Source organism: Capricornis sumatraensis, chromosome 6, assembly GCF_032405125.1.
Source record: "Capricornis sumatraensis isolate serow.1 chromosome 6, serow.2, whole genome shotgun sequence".
Lineage (NCBI taxonomy): Eukaryota > Metazoa > Chordata > Mammalia > Artiodactyla > Bovidae > Capricornis > Capricornis sumatraensis.
Window position 1 is genome coordinate 36,862,468 of NC_091074.1, and position 22,255 is coordinate 36,884,722.

The following is a 22,255-nucleotide window of genomic DNA, read 5'->3' on the forward strand; positions in this document are numbered from 1 at the left end:
TGTTGGAAAGATATTTGAATCACTTTTGTATCCCACAGCACAGTTCAATACCCTGTTCTTGGCAGGTACATGATGCATCATTGATGTTGCTGCTAAATCACTTCAGTCGTGTCCGACTCTATGCGACCCCATAGACGGCAGCCTACCAGGCTCCCCTGTCCCTGGGATTCTCCAGGCAAGAACACTGGAGTGGGTTGCCATTTCCTTCTCCAATACATGAAAGTGGAAAGTGAAAGTGAAGTCGCTCAGTCGTGTCCAACTCTTAGCGACCCCATGGACTGCAGCCCACCAGGCTCCTCCATCCGTGGGATGTTCCAGGCAAAAGTACTAGACTGGGTGCCATTGCCTTCTCCGATCATTGATGTTAGCCATACCCAAATCTATATGATTGAAAGAGCTGATCATTTTACTTTTTTACGCCAATTTACTGGATTGAATTTGTCTCTAAATACTCTCAAAAGTTATAAAGAATTCAGAAAACTCAATATCATGACAAATAATCCAATTAAAAATGGGCAAAGGCTCTGAAAAGACATTTTCCCAAAAACACATACAAATCGCCAACAGGCACGTGAAAAGGCACTCATCATCACTAATCATCAGGGAAATGGAAATGCAAATCAAAACCACAAAGAGATGTCACCTGGTATCTTAGAATGGTTATCATCAAATCAAACAGAAAAAAGATGGCAAATCCTGGTGAGGGTGTGGACAAAAGGAAACCCAAGTACACTGTCAGTGGTATTGTAAATTGAAACAGCAACTACGGAAAACAGTATAAAAGTTCCTCCTCACAAGAAATATGATTCAGCAAGTCTACTTCTGGGACCATATCAGAAAGAAACAAAAATGCTATGTCAAAGAGATATCTGCATCCATATATTCATAGCAGCATTATTTACAATAGCCAAGGCATGAAACAACCAAACTGTTGACCAACAGATGAAAGGATAAAGTCTATATGTGTGTGTGTATATATATATATATATATTTTAGCCATTAAAAAAAAGAAACTCCTGCCATTTGTGACAACATGGATGGACCTCAAGGGCATTATGCTAAGAGGAATAAGTCAGACAGAGAAACACAAATAAATACTGTTATGATCTCACTTAAAGAATTTTTTTTAAAATAATAACTCAGGAGGGAAAAAAAAAAGGTCAGACTTATGGTTACCAGAGGTTGGAGGTGAGAGGAGGGGGAACTGACTGAAGTAGGGTGGTCGAAAGATACAAACTTCCAGTTCCAAGATAAGTAAGTACCAGGAATATAATGTAAAACATGATGACTATAGTTTACACTGCTGAGGGGTAGATTTGAAAGTTGTTAAGAGAGTAAATTCAAAGAGTTCTCATCACAAGGAGAAAAACATTTTTTTCTTTCTTTCTTATATATGGGAGGATGGATGTTCACTAAACTTATTATGGTAATCATTTCCCAATACTATATGTAAGTCAACTTATGCTATATACCTTAAACTTATACAGTGCTGTATGTCAATTATATCCCAATTAAACTAAAATAAAAAATAAAGATAAATAAAGCTATAACCAATGCAATAAATAAATACTCTCAGCTTATATTTTCATTTTCCTTCTAGAATAAATAGAAAACTTTGATGCCGAGGCTATCTTGGTCCCTAGCCTTCCCATGCATTACCAGCTATCAGAGATGTGAAAACTAGGCCTGTGGGCTCCCAGTGACCTTGCTTTTCGTACCTGGAACATGTCTGGACACTAGGGCAGCTACTTCTCCAGACCCCTCAGGAGTCTGCGTCACCTTACCCAGTGTGAACAAATCAGAAAGACATACATGAAAAGACAGGCAGTTTGTGTGACCAGGAATTTCATATCTAGTCTGCTTTTAGAATATAAAGAAAACGGAGGGGCCCGAAAAGAATGTCTCAAGAGAGTCCTACTCACATGGAACAGAAATGTGCCTTTGATTTGCAAAAAAACTAGTGCAAAATCAAGAATCCCTTCTTATTTGAGGAAGAATCGTAACATTCCTCAATTCACACCCACTGTCTCAAGAGTAATAATCTTAACTGCTCTCTGTTGAGGGCTTAGTGTAAGTCCCTGTGCTGAATGTCTCAGAGATTCTCCTTTTCGGGGACTTTTTCAGTGTTTCAGAGGCTGGGACTCCACGCTCCCAAGACAGGGGGCCCAGGTTTGACCCCTGATCAGGGAACTAGACCCCGCATGCCCCAACTAAGACCTGGCATAGCCAAATAGATAAATAAGTATTTTTTTAAGACTTTTTTTTTTCCTATTTTGTCCCATGACATAACTTAATAAATATACAAAGTTAAGCAGCATGTTTTAATTTAATCATGATTTCCTTCTCAGTTTTAGAAGGATTAAAGACATAGGGCTGCTGCTTCTAAATTTTAAGTGTTGTGGGTAAATCATTCTACCAGATAACCATTCAATCAAAGATCCAAGGTTTGAGGACTCTTTAAAGCCTTGTTGCCAAACATGGATTGTCTCTTTTAAACACATCACAGATATCACTTAGGTTTGTGATATGTCACTTTGCTGAACTTCCTACCACCAGAACAGAACCCTGGTGCTTTCTTCACTGTGGCGCTATTTCCTATGCTGCCCTTTTGATCCTAAGGAAACTATACCAACTCAGGTTCATTTTGATTAATATGCATCATAAAATATACTCCAAACAAAACAGTGCTCTGCAATATGGAAGCAATGTCACACACTCCACAGGGGAACTCTCCCTTAGGCTATGAGTGAAACAGCTCTCACTCGGAACAGATATTAAGATGCCAGTGTTCCATGTTTTTCTCAGTGAGTTACTTCTTAAGTTAGTCTTTCCCATAAAGTTCCACATCTTTTTAATCAGCACTATGAAACTTTGGCCATTGAAAGAAAAGAAAAGCTACCAGCACTTTACTAGAAAGCTCTGAAATTGAAAAGCATTTAAAGCTTCAAAATGACCCTATGTTTCATTGGTTATACAACCTCAAATCAGCTATTTTTTAAACTATGATTCTGACAATTTCAAGTTTAACTGGGGAGAGGAAGATTTACTTCATATAAAAAGTTTTAGGATCACTTTTAGTTCTCTTTTTTAATTCAGTCCTCTGTCTCTTTCTGTCCCTCTCCCTATCTGCCTGACTCTATCAACATGCACACACAACCCCCCACACATACACTCTTGAGACTAATAATAGTCCGTTTAATGAAACTCAAGGCATCTGTGGAATTATTACAAGAAATTATTTTGTACCTAGTTTTAGACTGAATGATTTACTGAATTTCCCTTAATCGGTAAGTTGCATATTCATTGCTGGATTTTCCTCTAACTGCTGTCACTTAACTTGTCACGCAGAATAGGGCAAATCAGGGTCAGTTTATATAAGCAGCATCAATCTGAAGAACTTCATCGGTCTTTATTTCAAGGCATTATGCAAAGAAAACTGACACTAAGAGAGCCTTAACTGACAGCAAATGAAATCAATCAGCAAATCACTAAGCCATAATAAACTCACTCAATTTGTAGATAACCCTTCCTTTCCCAGGTCTTCACCTAGGCAGTCCATAAAACACTGTTTTTTGTTGTTGTTTTTTTGTCCAAGTAGCTGCAATGAATAGCAATTCTGTTGTAGCATTTGAGAGTTCAAGTGTGCACAGGCTTCAGTCTCGCAATAATGAGCGTTAAAAGGTATTATCGAGTAGGGTTATACTCAAATAAGACTTCAAAAATGAAAAAAAAGATACAGAGAGAGTCAAGTTTGGGATTTAGCTTTTGCCTGTTAATGTTAATGGCAAAGAAATGCTGTTCATATCATTCAGCAGCTTTTCTGCTTTGGGCTACCTGGAACTGAAAATTGCAACAACAAAAAAAAAAGCTCTTTACTTTCATATGTTTTGTGTTTTTGATTTTATCTGGTGTGTCTGAAACATTTCACATTCAGGCAAAATAATGTTAACATCTCAGAGTTGGAATCTGATGTTCAAAAAATAAATTAAACGGCATAAATAAAGGCAAGAAGACGAGTTAAAAGAATATTTTAAAATAACATGTGAAAACAGTAGTAATGCTTAAATTACTCTGTAGAATAATTACTCAGAAGTGTATGGTGGGCATTCACCAAAGTGTCAGCCCATGGCTTTATACTGACCTGTAAGGAAACACGAGAGTTGTCGAACATTTTATTCTTTTTATTGCATGTTTCTACTAACATGAAACCTGTATCAAACATGTCATCAGTCAAAAGTCTCCAAGAGTCAAAACACTAAAACATTCCCTTAATGTACTTAGGTTACTTTTCCTGAAACCCAGGCCTATTTGCAGTTCAGTCTAACATAGCTTATATTAATTTCACATTTTACAATATAAAAGCACCCTCACATGTACATTATCCCATCTGATCTCCCCACAACTCTGTAAGTGAAAGCAAGACAGGCTTCACCACCTTCATTTAAAGATGAGGAAATAGGGGGCTCGGGGCCATTGAGTGATCTGCCAAGACGGTTAAATTACAGAGCCAGGACTTCAATCCAGGCATTCTGACTTTCCACATAGACTTGCTCCTATACTACATTGCTTGCCTCTTTCCCCAGCACACAGCATTATTTTATCTCTTCCAAATTGCCATTCTGACCAGCATGATATTTCCAGCAAGCTCAATGACATATAGAAAATTGCACAGATTCACAGTTGCTAACCTCCTCATCATCTGATTTACTTGCTTGTCTTTTAGAAGGGCAAAAATCTCAACCTGAGATGGAAAATAAGTGAGTTTACACCTGATCAAGGAATGTTTATAAGGCACATATTTAAAGGAAAACAATTTAAAAACTACCTATGAGTGCTGTTTAATTTCCAAAGTACTTTCATCCATGTCATGGGATCCTCACAACTGCCCCAAGATGCAGTAGGGCAAGTATCACCATCTCCATGTTACAGGGGACAAGCTGATGCACCAGAAGAAGTAAGGGCTGGAAGCTCACAGACGGTGATATTAGCAGAGAACTCCAGCAGCACTCTTAGTACCACAAGGATGATAACTCATGTTCATCCTTCACAAGAAAAGACAACGTGTTTTCCATGAGAAAAAGACAATGATTAGATAAAATAATGAGGATTCCTGCTACCTGGGTAATTTATGTCTATGGGGAAATGATTCCATCTGTTCTGGGGCTAATTCTATTATTTTTAGATAAAGTTGTATAACCTCTTCAACCTTTTGTGATAGTCACTTGGCTATGATTTTACTTTCTTCCAAATTATTCTCCCTAGTAAAAAAGGAAGAAATGATACCCCCCCAAAAATAGGAAAAAAGACTTCATTTTAAATAATTCCTATCAGATTTCACTTAGTTCAGATTGCTGATATCAGGTCATATCCAGAGGGAATAATTCATGAATATTTTCAGCTGAATCAAGGAGTTAGTCACAAGATTCCTCAATATAACATTCTGTGTAGCAGAAGCTTTATACAGACATATTTCCTTGCCCTCACGTTATCCTGTGATTTTCCAAAGGCAAAGAGATTAAAGTCCCAACAGGGGGAAAGAAAACCCCTCATTTCAGATCACCACCAACCCGAAATAAAATCTATGATACAAGATGTAAAATATCCCATCAGCTACCTATTAAAAAAAAAAAAAAAAACTTCTTAGTACTCCTAGTCTTAACAGATATTTATTTTTTAAAGAAATGTTAGTTATCATTTGATCCCCAAGATTGTGTTTTAACTACAAAGAAAAATACTTTTTTAAAAACAGCAAGTCCTTTAAAATAAAATACAGGGACTAAGAAAACAATGGTAGCATATAACACCTGGCAAAATATCTGGACCAAAACCCGTAATTTCACATTTTCACTCTCAAGATTCTGCCCTAAAATTCTCACTGATGTATCCCCTATCCCCTCCAGCACCACCACCAAAATAAAGAGGGGAAATAAAAGTGCACATCACAGAGGGTGAGGAAGGGAAGGAAGGAGGAAGGGAGTCAGGGAGGGTGAGGGTACTTAGGTGATGAGACCTGATCTGTTCTAACAACAGATGACTGACGTGTGAGGCTGTTTCCAGCAGTCTTCCTGGCCAACAAAAACTAAAATGTCCTGTAACCTTAGGAGAAGATACAGATTCAGGACAAGGCACAATTCACAGTGAGGATAAATCCATGTTTAAATGCGGTTATTTAATTATTTAACCACTGTTATACCTAGTCTTCCCTGTGGCTCAGTCAGTAAAGCATCTGCCTGCAACGTGGGAGACCCAGGCTCAATCCCTGGGTCGGAAAGATCCCCTGGAGAAGGAAATGGCAACCCACTCCAGTACTCTTGCCTGGAGAATTCCACGGACAGAAGAGCCTCGTGGGCTAGAGTCCATGGGGTCACAAAGAATCAGACACTACTGAGTGACTAACACTTTTCATTTTCACTTTCACCCCACTTAGCAACAGACCCTAAAATCGGTCCCTCTGTACACATTAGCATCTCCCTTCTCTTCATATCTTGCTTCATTTAGCATCCCTCACAGCTGCGGTACCAGCAAGTTTTGAAGAAACTTAATGTCTGCTTGTGCACTCTCAAATCTCGAGAACAGAATTCTAAAACTTGAACTAGCAAATAACAAAAATATTTTCTCTGACAACATTACGTCAGAAAATGCCATTTATTCTTCCTGGTGTCAACGTGAAAAATAAATTCACTGATTCTTATATTCATCTTTGAGCTAGGCCTCAAATCCAGGATGTTTAGATTCCTCATTGACACAGTTTATATTCTGTGGAACTGGAGATGACAGCTGTCAAGCTCTAAATGAGACCAAGGATGGCTTTTTCCCCATCAAAATACATTTGTTCTCAGATGAACTATATGATTTTTCCAGCTAATTGTTTTCCCCTAACAAACAGCTCCTCCCTCGGAAGAACTCGCCATCCTTTGAAGAAGGTAGAGTTTCAACACTCTCTTTGATGCTACAACCGAAATCTAAAATCATATTATGTTTTTAAATTTAAAAGATATTTTAATTTTTAGAATTTAAAGAGAACCACACACTCACTGATAACAAGTTGAGATAATCCTCAAATCTTTTTGATACTTTGGTACAAAAAGGTCAGATTTCCAATAATGTCAAACATTCAAAGCACAGTCATGGACTCAAAAATAAGTGAAAAAGAATATCTGTGAGACAAACAGCTGTCACAAAATATATTCTCTTTACTTCACCATGGAGACTCTTAGACTAAACCCTGACAACTCTGTGAAACAGTGCGACCCAGGGAGGACCGACATCTGAAAAGCAGGGAAGTCCTAAATTATATAAAGAAGGTAAAATTTTCTTTTAGAATCAGAAACTAAAGAACTATACTTAAAAAAGAAAAAAACTAAAGAACTAATAGAAGTCATTTAGTCTTTTAGAGACAATTGGGGAATTTTACATAGCATTATAGATATTTAGTGAGATTTTCATTCAAAATCGCTGATTTTCATGTTTTAAAAAATAATCAGATATCTGAAAATTCATTTATGGAGATGGAATAAGTTGAAGAAAATATCTAAATAATACAAGCTTCCAAGCAAAATTCTCTAACATTTCTTTAATTTCTAGTTGTGCCCAAATGAACATGATTCTTGTACAATTAGAAGGCTGCTGCATCAAGCAGTATAACAGGGAACACATGTAAAAAATTATTGAGAGTGGCTGATTCTTGATATTTTTATTCCCTGACAGTTTAGTACTTAGGTACAGATATTTCTTTCTTTCTTCTCTACATTAAAAAAAAAAATCCTTTCAAGATGCTCTTTTATGATTTAACTTTATAAATACAACAAAATAGCTGGAAGAAATTTCTATGCCTGGAAAGTAAGTTGAATGTAAAGAAACCACAGTATCCCAAAAGTTGTGGGTATAACACATAACAAACAACCATACCAAGGACAGACTTCATAATAACACAGTAGGTTATGGGTGATTAAAGGATTACTGGATTCATGGTGAAGACTCTGTTGTTTAAAATCTTCATAAATAAATGGTTTCACAATGAAGCCTTTCTAATGAAGTGTTTATAAACATATATTTATAAAATATACTATATTTCCAGAGGTATAGTTATTGTGCACTAAGCCTTATACACTTTTATGAGATGGTTCAGGGGACTTTTCCTTTTAAATGAAGTGGGTTTAGAAGTTTAAAAAAATGATCCCAAATGTCTTAAAGGCATGCACAACTTAGGCACAGCAGCTTCCTGAGTCAACTTGTCTAGTGCCTGAAATCAAGTATTCGTGCACTGGAGCCTCCTGTGTGTGAGGCAGGGTTCTGAGCTCTGATGGTGTGACTGTGAACAAAATCAAGTTCTTGGCCTCATGAAGCTTTCATGTTGGTGGAAAGCTAATAAACAGTGAGTGCTTACCATGTTACTATTCTAAGCACTTCAATGGATTAACCCATTCAATCATTACACTGAGTTTGAAACGTCTATTATTTTCATTTTACAGATGAAGAGGCTGAAATACACAATTTAAGTAACATTTCCCATTAACCTCTTTTGGATTCTATTTTTGCCATGATCTTCTCACAAAAGAAACTATATTTTACAGGCAGACCCTACCCTTTATTTTTTTTCCCTCTCAGCTATCTTAAAACACACATACACACACACACACACACACACACACACACACCACTATGCCATGGTGCACAGAAGGCAGAAAGGCATGATTAAAAGAATGAACAGGCCAGTGACCCTACTCACTGGATATGTGACCTTTAACAATTTTCACCTTAATAAATTTCAGTTTATTCTTTTGGAAAATGGATAAAAGCAGAGTACCTATTATTTATAGGATTGTTGCAAGGATTAAACGAGAAAGCAAATGTAGGGTGTTTATTTAGCACAGTAACTGGTATGGAATAAGCATGCAATAATATCAATAATATTACCATTGATATTGTTCTGTGTTGGTTATCGCTGAATGGGAATGGAGGCACAGACACTTACTGGATGTCTGCTAATATTTTCCAGATATGAAAAGCATCATACAATCATTGAAAAAACAGAATTCAAAGTATAAGACAATGAGTAATAGGTATTATCTTAATAAATTACGGGCAGAATATATTTTCTTACAAAGTCCTCTGCATTCACACTGTACTGGGTTTTTAAGCTAAAGTTAACTTGTCTAATCTAGGTGTTTTATTTTTTGTTCAGTGTCCTAGTAGACTAATATGCTGCTATTAAGGAGATAAAAGCCAAGGAATAATGGTTCTAAACTTGCCATAGGATCTTAGACAGGGGTTCACTGGCAACTTGGCCTCACTGGAACATCAAGTAACAAGGAAAAGTAAATAGAGAGCTAAAGTTGATCTTGACCAAAACTAAAAGCTTTGAAGAAACAAGAAAGAATGAAAGAACCAAATGGAAAGATACAAAGAAAAGATCCTAAGTAGTGCTGGAGAAGACTCTTGAGAGTCCCTTGGACATCAAGGAGATCAAACCAGTCAATCCTAAAGAATATCAACCCTGAATATTCATTGGAAGGACTGATGCTGACGTTCCAATACTTTGGCCACCTGATGCAAAGAGCCAACTCACTGGAAAAGACCTGATGCTAGGAAAGATTGAGGGCAGGAGGAGAAGGAGTTAACAGAGGATGAAATCGTTGGGTGGCCTCACCAACTCAATGGACATGAGTTTGAGCAAATTCCAGGAGATAGTGAAGGACAGGGAAGCCTGGCACACTGCAGTCCATGGGGATGTAAAGAATCAGACACGATTTAGCAACTGAACAACAACAACCATTTCTTAACAAAACAAAACACACACCAAAAAAAAAACACCCCACACCCCTCAAAAGTAATAAAATCAAGCTATACTACTATCACTGACGTCATCTTTACAAGGTGTCTCATACTGCAGTAGGTAGGTGTGCAATAACAAGAGCCACCCTGCTTGTCTGCTGCCTTTGCGCTGGGCACTGTGCTCCCCACTTCACATGCACTGCCTCATCCAAACTCAGTACAAGCCTGAGAAACTGTTAGTTAGCATTACACTTTGTTGCAGATAAGGAAACTGAGGCTAAAAGCTAGCACATCTCAGAGACCAGCCAAACTGAATTATTTCCTGGAGGAGTATATCAGTTACACACTCTTCTGGGTTCAGAGAGATAAGATAATCCATTCATCCCTTCAGCCTTCAGTTGTGCTCACTGGTCTTCCCTCCATCCAGGATTATACCTATAAGAAAGGTATAATCTTCCCCTTTGAAAACAACAGACAGTGGCTGTCTAGGAAAACGTCATCTCCTATTGCTCTAAATGATGGTTAAATATGCTGGCCAAATAATTCAGACACTACCACATCCTGCATAGTGGGCCTCTCCTCGTCATAATCAAAGGTGAGGCACACTTTGAACAGTCCACCTCACCAGCACAGATTACAAAGTTAAACAAATAGTGAATTCCTAAATATGTTGCATACTTAGCATAAGTCTATACATATACATACATACATATATATATACACACATACACACATATACTGCAAAGGTGAAAAGTTGAGTTCCATAATATTAGCCTATCAAACGGAAGCAAAATTTTTTATCTGTGAATGTGTCTACAATACATCATAAACTATGACCGACCTCATACACAGATGCATAATGTATACTTTGTAAGTGGAAGAAAAACTCCACCACAGATTTCAAAGGCTTTATGCCTACCATTTAACACACATGTCTTGATTTTTACCATCAGATTTTACCAGTTCAGGCTTTTCAGTCAAATATACCTAAACTTAAACCCAAACTCTAGGCCCTGCCATTTACTTGCTGTTGATCTGAGGAGAGTTACCTGCTATATTTGTTGTTTGTCAATTGTAAAACGAAAATAATGCTGTCTGCTTGACAGGCCCATTGTAAGAATTAATTGAGATCACTTATTTATAGAACTAAGCATGATACTAGCTACACAGTAAGTGCTCACTAAAATGGCAGTTATAACTATTATAATTAAGGTCTTCAACTATTACAGTGCCTTTCTCCTCCAAGTACTCCATATCACTAACTGCATACCTGCACACATGTGCATGCACGCGTGTGTGCCTGAAAAACTATTATGGCCCAAATCATGTGCTCTTCTCTGCATACTAAACCAAAACATATATTACTAGACTATAACACATATTAGAGCACACCAATATAAAAATCACTCAAGTGTTTAGGTATACGGCAACCCACAGAACTATTTTTATTAGAACTTGGGAAAGATAGTAGTTTAAAATACAAGCTTATACGTTTCCTTCTTGCTATTCACAGATGTCAGGACTCTAGAAAGTTCATGTTTTGCCTTAAAAAATGGCATTCCTAGGAATCAGTCTCTTTCCAAATCATCAAAATCTAGAGTTTGGGAGAAGTATTTATTTGTGAATTATGACAAGTACTAAGCCCTGGGAGATTCCAAATTAAGATAACCAAATAAAGGATTATTTTACAACCACTAGAAAAATATCAAATCATATTGTACTCACATATAATCAAATTTTAAATGTACATCTTAATCTTGAACTAAATAATAGCACAGTATGCTAGTCTATAACTAAAAATGTGTCTTATGCTTTGCTGTATAATTACATATATTTTACTATAATATGTGGACATTCTAATGAAAGAAGCAAGTATTTTTTCTTTGTTGAGTATTAATTTGAGTACTAATAACAAACTTAATTAGGGTATGAAGCATTTAGATAGAAAAAAATTAACATAGCCCCACTTGTACTGACATTAATTTTGTGCAAAGTTAAAATTTCACAGGGTCATAATCTTGAAGAATGAAAAAGTTCATCTTAAATCTCAAAATGTGAAGCACAGACAGAGTTTTAAAAGATATTTCTCTTAAATACACTGAAAACTTTAGGGTTTTATTGAACAAGGACATCCTCTTTTGGAATTATCGGGCTCCCTATAGTTTATGTAACTTTGATAGATTTTTGTAATAAAGAAATTGGACATTAAAAAGAAAATAAAAAAAATAAAGAGAATAAAATATATACTAAATTTTGTTTTGTCTGATTCAAAAGTATTTTTAAGCATAAGGAAAAAAAAATCACAATAACCTAACAGTAATCTAGAACAGAAGGCTAGCTGCAGCTTCTGAAAATAAATGTTTTTGAAAATAAATATTTTTATTAAGTTTAAAGTTATTTATGATTTTGTGCTTTGAGTTTTATAAATGAAATAACTCCTTTGGCACATACTAATTACAATGTTTATTAAAACTAATCATTAAAGTATAAAATACTCTTCATGCAAAGAAGAGCTAGGTTCTAGATTTGTTGAAATTACCACCTAAGAATATTGGATATATTTTGGAATTAACACTGAAAGATGTCAAATATCTCTCCTGATAATTTTATCTAAAGTGATTTATTTTAAAAGAGTTAGAGCTACAAATTCAGACAAGCTTGAAGAGATAACAGCTTAGTGTCTTGTTTTCGTCTGCTGCCCAGAAAGAATGTTCTTTTAATACTGTACTGAGCTATGAAACATATATTTTTTCCTTGGTAAAAAATACTTTTCTGGATTATTTAAGGGGCTAGTTCTAGGCTCTAAAGAAAAAAATACAATTACTTGTGAAACATAGTGTTACATGACAGAAGAAAAATGAGGAAAAATTATTTGCATCTCCTTTAAGTTAGTCACAAGACTTTGAGGCTTCTTCCATTCTCCCCAGTAAGTGCAATTTATTTTTCTACATGTGTCAGTAGCAAACAATGTTATTTAGACTCTAACCTGGCACGCTACAACCTCTGGCCCGCCCTTGAGCCCCTCCATTGCAAAGGTCTCCAGGTGCAGTCTGGGTAGCTGCAGGGTGAAGTCATTCCTACTTGCCGCAGTCCGTGACAGCGAGATCTGATCTCTGACCTAAAGGGAAAAAAATAGCATCAATGGTAATTCCCCTTCAGACACATTAACTGGGATGAACTGGGTCCCCTTGAGCCCACTGAGTGGACTTGCATTGATCGCTAGACCTGAAATCCATGAATAAATTTAGGACTAATTGATTTTTCGTTGCAAATAAATCTCTAATTCAGAGTGCTGGGGGAGAATGTTAAGAAGAAAAAGCATCCTCCTGCTTGAAATGAGCAGAGGGAAGAAGAGTCGCTGGAGCTCTTCTGATCAAGAGGTTTTGAATTATTTTTTCACTGTTCCACCCTCAAAAGAAAAAGGAAACAAGGAAAAACAAGCCCACACGAATCAAAAATAAATAGCCATCTCTAACTTATTCACACTCTCTTAATAACATATGTAATTTAACCAGTATTAATGGGTATATATTAAACAAGATAGTTATTAGGCACTAGTCTTCGACAAGACAAGTTCAGTATGTACTCTAGAATAAAAACAAATATGTTCAACACACAAGGAGACTTAAAAATACACTAGCAAGAGGTTTGTTTGCCCTCTTTACTCTTATTAAATGTGAATCTTAATGATTAAATACATATAAACTAACTTGGTCACATGACTTCTAAATAAGATAATGGATAAAATCAGTAGTGTTTGTACTAGAAGTGTTCAGAAAGGTAACAATACAAACACATCACAGATCTATAGGAAAAATACCAATTTGCAAGCTAGTCTCTGCATCACATGCAGTTGATATTACACTGCCACCTTCTGGACAAATGAGAAATACTCACTATATAAGATGAATAAAAGAAAATGTTTAGAAACAAGTATTTTCATTTTTAATTTCCAAATTTCGTAAAAGCCTCAAAAATTCCACAGTTTAATTTTAAGATCAGTAGTCTCTCATCTTTAATCACATAGTTTAATGATAAGAGTTTTCATATGTAAGCATATTTCCTAACTTTTCTTATGCCTGAACAGGTTTTAAAATTTTATCTCTTTGACATTGTGTCTTTGATAAATAGTATACAATTAGCTTAAAGTCACAGGACAAAATGAGTTTTTACGAGGTAGCAAAGGTCAAGAATGGGGAGAATCATCATTGTTGAAATACCTGTATTTATATCTCTAGTTTTATCTTAGCAACTTCATATATAACTTGGTAATAATAAATGACAGGAACCCTCACCTTCATTTTTCTATTCCACTTGGGTAGCTTGTAAAACTGTTTGAATTATTTCTTACTTTATGAATGAGCTATCATACAACATAAGGTTTCCTTAAATCAGCAAACATACACAAACACATGACGACATCTTTCATAGTTTGTGCTAATCCAGGCTATAAACATCCTTATCGTCTTAAGTTGAGCTGCAGAATTTCTGCCAATAACTGCATGTCAAAGTATATGCTGTAAAACATACACTATAATGCAATTTGTATAATAGTGTGAGTACAATATTCATACCAGAGTCCCAATACAGAATGCATATTTATCTGTAACAAACACTTTCTAGTCTTCAGTTAGGATGAAAATGCTTTTAACTCACTTAACAAAATAAATCACATTTTACAAATGCCTTTGCTTTAGGTTTTATATTCTATATGCATGGACACCTTCTCATGCTCTTTTTTTTTTTTTGTCACCAATCTGCACTCAGATAAAAGAAAACATTAATGTGGATTAAGGTACTGAGAATTTATCAACATCAAACCACTAGTGTTTTGCCTTCTACCCTTCTGAACAACAGTCAATAGATCTAAATATTTTACTGCACCCTGGCCAATTCATTGTTTGATGTTTAAAAACTCACCCAGAATCAAAGAAAATTTATTAAATTTGAGCCCCCAAATGAGATACTATTAGCTTTGAAAGTCAAGTTTAACTGCGATATTGATGATTCTCTTTTTTCTGTGACAAAATTCACTAGGGAAATCCTGGATGTCAAAGTACAAAAGCAGATTGCTAATATGGGCAAAGGGTGGGAGGGCAGGGGGCGGGTGGGCGGCTATGAGCAACCTAGGTACAATCCACAACACACTCCAGGCACTGGAGGTCCTTTAACCCGATTAATATCAGGCATCATACTTCATCTGTGAAGCTTGACATACAGGAACAGTAAGCCACATTGTATATCCTCTAAATAAACTTTCTGAACAACATTAAGCAGGGGCATCTGGCATTTAAAGCTGTGATTTATTGTCAAATTAACATTTTCACTACAACATTATTTAATTTGCCAAACGAAGTAACTCTTCGTATTTGTATGCGATAGGGAAAAAAATCAAAATGCAGTTGTTTTGCTAAACTTAATGATGGGCATCACAATTACAACATTATTTGAATAGCATGCATGTTAATACTCTCATTTAATTATAAATTATCTGTTGAACGTTGGCAGTGCCACAAAGAGACAGTGCCCATGATATATAACAGAAATAAACTCACAAATATTTCTACTAAAATATGCAAGTTTTTTTTCCCACTTTTATATTAAATCAAAACTTTGAAAATAGGCAAACTAACATGTTCACCAAGTATTTCAAGAAAAAGTTTTTTTAAGTCTTGATAAAGGATTGACCAGGAATCCTTTTATTTTAATAGATAAAGGGAGTGAACGCATCATGTTGAAAGAATATAAAACAGTGACACTAGGGCTAGTGAAAAGCTAACGGTGCAGCAAAGAGCAGGAGAGAAGACTGCAATGAACAGCAAAACTGAAGGAGAGAGGGGAATGGCTCAGAAAGAATGCAAAAGGCACATGTGAATAAGGATAAACAAGGAACAGTTCAGCACAGAACAGTAAGGAAAAAGACTTTCTCCTTACCGCACTAAATTTATTCACGAGAAAAACAGAATACACAGGCTGAGAACAAAGTGACTACGAGCAGAAAAGACAGAAGCAGGATTTCTTTAGGAAATACTGCCCACTGGATACAAAATGGTCCCTTTCAAAAATGAGAATTTAAAGTAAATTTCTTTACTGTCAAAAAAATTTTTGAAGTAAATATATTAAAACAATAAAACTGTTTCTCATCCTACTAGGAAAATTAGGTTCACCTTTTAAAATAAAGATTTTAGTGTGAATTAGGATTAAAACAACCATCACCTGTCCATGGATTAAATTATAATTTCAAATTTAAAATTAATTGGAAATCATAATTTCAAAAACCAGCCTTTAATTCTGCTACAGTATATCATTATTCATCCGATAATTAGATTCTATATTCTTTTTACTCTGGTTTATTTATAGATATGAATAACATATATATAATATTTTTCTACTTTAAAATGACTAACACTTCATTTTAACATAAGTTTTTCAAAGAACTTCACAGTATAAATCTCAATTGCAAAATTGTATACATTTTTCTAACTTCCTATAAAAACTGTATAATTTTATAATATTTTCACAAAGACTAAAGGAAACCATACCCATATTACTCCATTCTAAAATTTTGATTTTTAGAAAATGTAGTTTACTTTCTCCCTTTCTTGTTACATACTTTCAGAAAGCAGATATTTCTCATAGATATGCCTTAAGAAACAAGAGAAACAGAGGCAAATAACACAAAATAAATGAAACTTAACAAGTTCAAAACACCATTAAGAAATATTTATTTTATTGCAACAATTTAGTTCCAGATTTAAGTAATTCTTAAGCTCTATCCTATACTGTTTCTATTCCTCTGATTAACCTCTTCTCTCAAGCCAATCTTTCCTAATTTTCTGTACTCCTGCTAACACTCAAAAAACTATTTCTGCTAGATACATCCACTATAAAATTAAACTAGTCATTTTTAGAAAAACATTCAATTCCTAAAATAAGAACCTGCATCTTTTATCACACACAACTATAAAGACTTTGGCACCCAATGTTCCAGCTATTTTTAAAAATTCATGAAATATGATACTAGTTGTGTTTTTACCAATAGAATACCCAGGAAAAAGCAGTAAGGGTTGTTGATGAAAAACTCAGATACACTTTAGAACACATGTAAGAAGATGTATACAATGTCTGAATCTTGAATGCCTGGGAAAAGTAAATGATAATCAGGCCTGCCTAAAATTTCATTTGTTCCAATCCATTAAGGCCTCCGATACTTCAAAATAAACCTTACCAGAGAGATTCCTGTCATATACAGATCTCAACAATACTTCCCGCAACTCCCACCCTTATCACCCTGTGGGAGTTTACTATGCCTCTATTGCCCACCTTCCTTTTTCCTACCTCCTCTCCTGTACTTCCTTTCACTTCCATTGATTCCTCATCACTTTCCCTTCTCTCTTTATCCTATTTTTCACCATATACACCAGAGCAGCCTCTGTATTCTTTTCCATCTTATGCCCTAGAGAGCAGAGTGCAGTTGGCATACTACTGCTCAAGGACCGAATCCAGACCACCGCCTGTTACTGTAAATAAAGTTTTATTGGAACACAGCCACACCCACTCACTTAGCTATTGTCTTTGGGGGCTTTCCAGCTAAGAGGACAGAGTTGAATAGTTGAGACAGAAACCATATGGTCCACAAAGCCTAAAATATTTACTATCTGGCCCTCTACAGAAAATGTTGGCCATTCCCCTGCCTCAGAGACATAGCAAGAAAGACTACATTTTTCACCATCTATAACAATTTTTTTAGTGACCACATCTCACCAGAGAATGTATGAACAATTTCTAGTGAGTAAACCTTATACCACTAACATATAGGACGCAATCTCATAGATACTTTCTGGCTTCTTTTTTCAAGTTTTACATAGTCTGATAGATAACTTGACTGGGTCTAATTTTCCTGGCACAAGTGATCACCACTCTAATAACTAAACTACAGAAAATTTGGTTAAACAAGTAGCACAGGCATCAGTTCGGTTCAGTTCAGTCGCTTAGTCGTGTCCGACTCTTTGCAACCCCATGAATTGCAGCACACCAGGCCTCCCTGTCCATCACCAACTCCCGGAGTTCACTCACACTCATGTCCATCGAGTTGGTGATGCCATCCAGCCATCTCATCCTCTGTCGTCCCCTTTTCCTCCTGCCCCCAATCCCTCCCAGTATCAGAATTTTTTCCAATGAGTCAACTCTTTGCATGAGGTGGCCAAAGTATTGGAGTTTCAGCTTTAGCATCATTCCTTCCAAAGAACACCCAGGACTAATCTCCTTTAGAATGGACTGGTTGGCTCTCCTTGCAGTCCAAGGGACTCTCAAGAGTCTTCTCCAACACCACAGTTCAAAAGCATCCATTCTTCGGCGCTCAGCCTTCTTCACAGTCCAACTCTCACATCCATACATGACCACTGGAAAAACCATAGCCTTGACTAGATGGACCTTTGTTGGCAAAGTAATGTCTCTGCTTTTGAATATGCTATCTATGTTGGTCATAACTTTCCTTCCAAGCAAAGTAATGTCTCTGCTTTTGAATATGCTATCTACGTTGGTCATAACTTTCCTTCCAAGTGTCTTTTCATTTCATGGAGAGCTTTTGTAAAGAGAGAGAGAAGGGAATTCACCAGTATGGACCATATGTTGCAATAACACTAGCAACAGAAAGACCCTATACACATGGAGGTTCTCAGTGAGCATGTGATCAAATATGAACGTCATTCCAAACTCACAAATTCTATGAGGTAGTAGGGAAGCGAGGATAACCAAAAAACATGATATGCGTCCAGTGACAGAAGCAGGGATTAAAGCACATCATCACAGCAGAAACGGCATTCACAAGTTAGACAGTGATAACTAAATGGATATTTCCCTCTTTTGCCTTTTCTTTAGTTAGTTCATGAAATGGATAGAGTGTAGTACGGTTCTTATTAGTAACAATACTGCTAGCACTTCCAAAAGTACTTCATACTTTTCAAAGTACTCTCCACACTATCACACTTCATTCTGCCATCCACCTTGTGAAAGAGCTACTGCCATCCCTAATATGAGGAAATTGTGTCCAGTGCTCCTAGCAACACGTAACAGTGCCTCTGAGTATCTACAATGACAGTTAACAGAAGAGCAAATTGCTCAAGATCTTGTTACTTCTTCCATTTCCCTACCTAAAAGTCAACACCATTTTATTTTTCCTTCTCTTTGTCCCTTGTCTGGCAGGCTTAGCAAAAATGCGTGTCATAAAAGTAGTTTTGTGGTCAGCAGTGAAGATTGTTATTGAAACACCCTCATTTTCCTCAGTAGTTTCATTGGACCTATGCACATTTTTCATTCATTGATGTATTTTCTCCCTGACCCTTCAACACACACACACACACACACACACACACACACAAAATTACCATACTGAGAGACAGGTACCTATGAGCAATCTTCCTTATACAATGGCCATAATCTCACTTGGAAGATCCCTAGACTACAAGGTCCCAAGGTATGTGCGGCAGCTCCTGCTGTGCTCCGTTCCTACGGGATGGAGACCCTGGCCTAAGCAGCAGAAGCAGGCACTCCATTGGCACTGCAGCAAGCGCAGAAACCCCTCCTTTGAAAAGAAGAAAGTGAGAAACCAGCCTGCTTTTGCTGCAGGTTATTTAACCTCCAACTCCAGAGCAGAGCCAGAACTCTCTCTGCTGTCACCAGAAAAAAAAGCCAAAATCTACCACGACCACAACCACCCCACACATTATTGTTCCATCCCAATTACGGAACTAGAAAACTGATCTCTTGAATCAAATTATCAAGCTGGGCTACATCCCAATTAAGTATCTGAAAAACTGAACCCTCAAATCAAATTATCAACCTGGAAAATAGGATGATATAATCACAGACATCGTATAAAGGCACTAGGCAGGATGATAAATCTGAGGCGTAGGTTATATACCACAGACTGCTCCTTGCAGATAGATTACTGTGACCTTGATCTATTTAAACAAACAGAAAATGCATACTTGAGTACAGAAAGATGTATTTATGAATTGTTAGAGTTCTCCACACAGAGATATTTTCTTCCCTAGGGCAAACTATTCCAAAGGATAAAGACAGATACACACTAAATTAGTTATTTAGATGTGCTTAAGCTAAAAGCTGGTAAGCACATGGACACGACATTCCGTGGTCTCTTATCTTTAGTTTGTCAAGGTTTTTAAATCCCTCTTGAGCTGAAGTACCATTTTTAGCTTGGCTAGGTCAGAATGACACTGAACAACATGAATGATGACACACAAGACAGCTATATGGACAGAGCTGCCATCAGCAAGCCAGCTGTGCTAACACCTGTATGTCTTGCACAGCTGATCTTCAGAATCAGGATCAAGAAACCAAAAATGGAAATAGGTTCAAAGATCATAAGTATCATAAGTAACATTCAGAGAGTCATTAATAAGTTACTTAAAACTGGGTTATTAGAGGCATACGATCATGTTTCAACTTTAAAATAACTGTCAGCTTTATTAATTAAAAATTACTCTGTGGTCTTTGTATTCCACATAAATGATCTAAAAATTAAAAAGCAAAGTTAACTATGTATTACCAAATATTCTCATTCACATTTTTAAGGTAAGAATCACATGTAAAGATGTGGCCACTCAGAATCCTCACCTGTTACTTTCTCTTTGACTCAATTCTACTCTAAAATTTTTCCTAACAGTAGACGTTATCATCTTTCCACTTCATAGGAATCAAATTAGTTGCTACCTATAAAATTTGTTGCCACTGTATCTCTCTTTCCTAGAGACATTTTTATCATTGAATCTAGGCTTTCTCCTCTAGATCTTGATTATGCAAAGTAAATACACATGCTGTTTTCAGTAATCAAAAAATGAAGACACGGGACTTCCCTGGTGGTCCAAAAATTAAGACTCTATGCTCCCAATGCAGGGAACCCAGGTTCCATCCTTGGTCAGGGAACTAGATTCCTTGTGCCACAACTGATATCCAGCACAGTCAAACTAATAAAGTAAAATTTAAAAATAATTAATAAACAAAAAATGAAGACAACATCACCAAGACTTCCACTGGAATCTGGAGGTAGTTTTAGTTGTGCTTAGAGACTGGGCAATGGTAAAAAACTTTGACTCAGGCAACAAACCTTCATCAAGTGCCTACTAGATATCAAGCACTATGATAGATGCTGAGCATATAAAAATGAAGGAGACAGAACTCCATTCCTCAAAGACTTCAAATTCCAGTGGCATAATTAATCTCTCAAAATGTATGTCCTAGCCTTCCCATTTATTCATAATGTCTTGTTTCTCCTGTCAATTGCTATACCACCTTCTTTATTTGCCAGAAGATTTATGTTAATCAATCTCAAACCTTTATCTTTAGCTCTGACTTTTCCCCTGAGGTCTAGACTCTCATATCCTGCTGATCACTCACTCCATGATACCTTAAACTCAGTGTTTCCAAAACAAAACTCATCATTGTCTCCCTTTTCTTTGCTAACAAAAAAGGGGGCGGCAAAAAAAGCCTGTTCCTCTTTCTGTTTTCCAACATTAGTTAATCATACTGTCCATCTTGGGAACCACCCTTCCCTGCCTTTCACCTTCCCATTTTTACTAAATAAGCTTCATATCCTTTCTTCTGACACCACTCATCGTCACTATCTAGTCTCAAATCTTCACCAGTACTCATCTAGCCTACAAACTCATGTTCTTCATTATTTCATTACCAACTTCACTATTCACTATTTATGGCCTGCAAAGGTGCCTCCCAAAGCCCCACTTTAGTAAGGAAATCTGACCACATCATTCCTTATCTCAAACCTTAATTGTCTCCCTGCTCCACAATAAAGATCCAAGTGTCTTAAAAATGACAAAAAAAAAAGTTCTTCCATTACCTGGCTGCCACTTGTCTGATTCAACCTCATCTCCTGCACTCTCCTTGCACTTAATGCTGCACTGAGGCTATCTGGCCATTCATGCTTCCATGCACCTGCACATTCTACTCTCTCTGCTGAAATGCCCTTCTCATCTTTCCTCACACTTCAAAGCCCCATGCAAGCTTTAATTTTCTTCCAAGAAATTTCCAGCCAACCCTTGGGTTTTCTAAGTATGCTTCATAGATGAATAACTATCTAAATGGATGTGGAACTGCATCTATTGGGTACATATTTACCATAGTATACTGGAATTATACCGTCTCTATGGCAACCCACTCCAGTACTCTTGCTTGGAAAATCCCATGGATGGAGAAGCCTGGTGGGCTATAGTCCATGGGGTTGCAAAGAGTCGGACACGACTGAGTGACTTCATTTTCACTTTTCACTTTCATCTTGAAGAAAGAAACAATGAGATATATACACATATGTTGTTGTGATTGTTATTTGTGCATCTGTTTGTTTCCCCAAAGGCTAGTACAGTTTCTGGCCCATAATATACATTCAAAAAGCATTTGTATAGGGGAGAACAAGAGGGTGGAAGAGTAGGTGGATGTGGAGTAC

General features: G+C 36.6%; 1 protein-coding gene across 2 annotated transcripts in view; it reads right to left on the minus strand.

Moving 5' to 3' along the window:
• The window catches only part of CCDC171 (coiled-coil domain containing 171), a 322,618-nt gene that overhangs the window by 79,330 nt on the left and 221,033 nt on the right, over positions 1-22,255 (minus strand). For both annotated transcript variants that reach the window (XM_068974547.1, XM_068974546.1), the window contains exon 23: positions 12,761-12,892. In XM_068974547.1, coding sequence (XP_068830648.1) covers positions 12,761-12,892 — 132 coding nt within the window. The remainder of the gene's footprint in view (positions 1-12,760; positions 12,893-22,255) is intronic.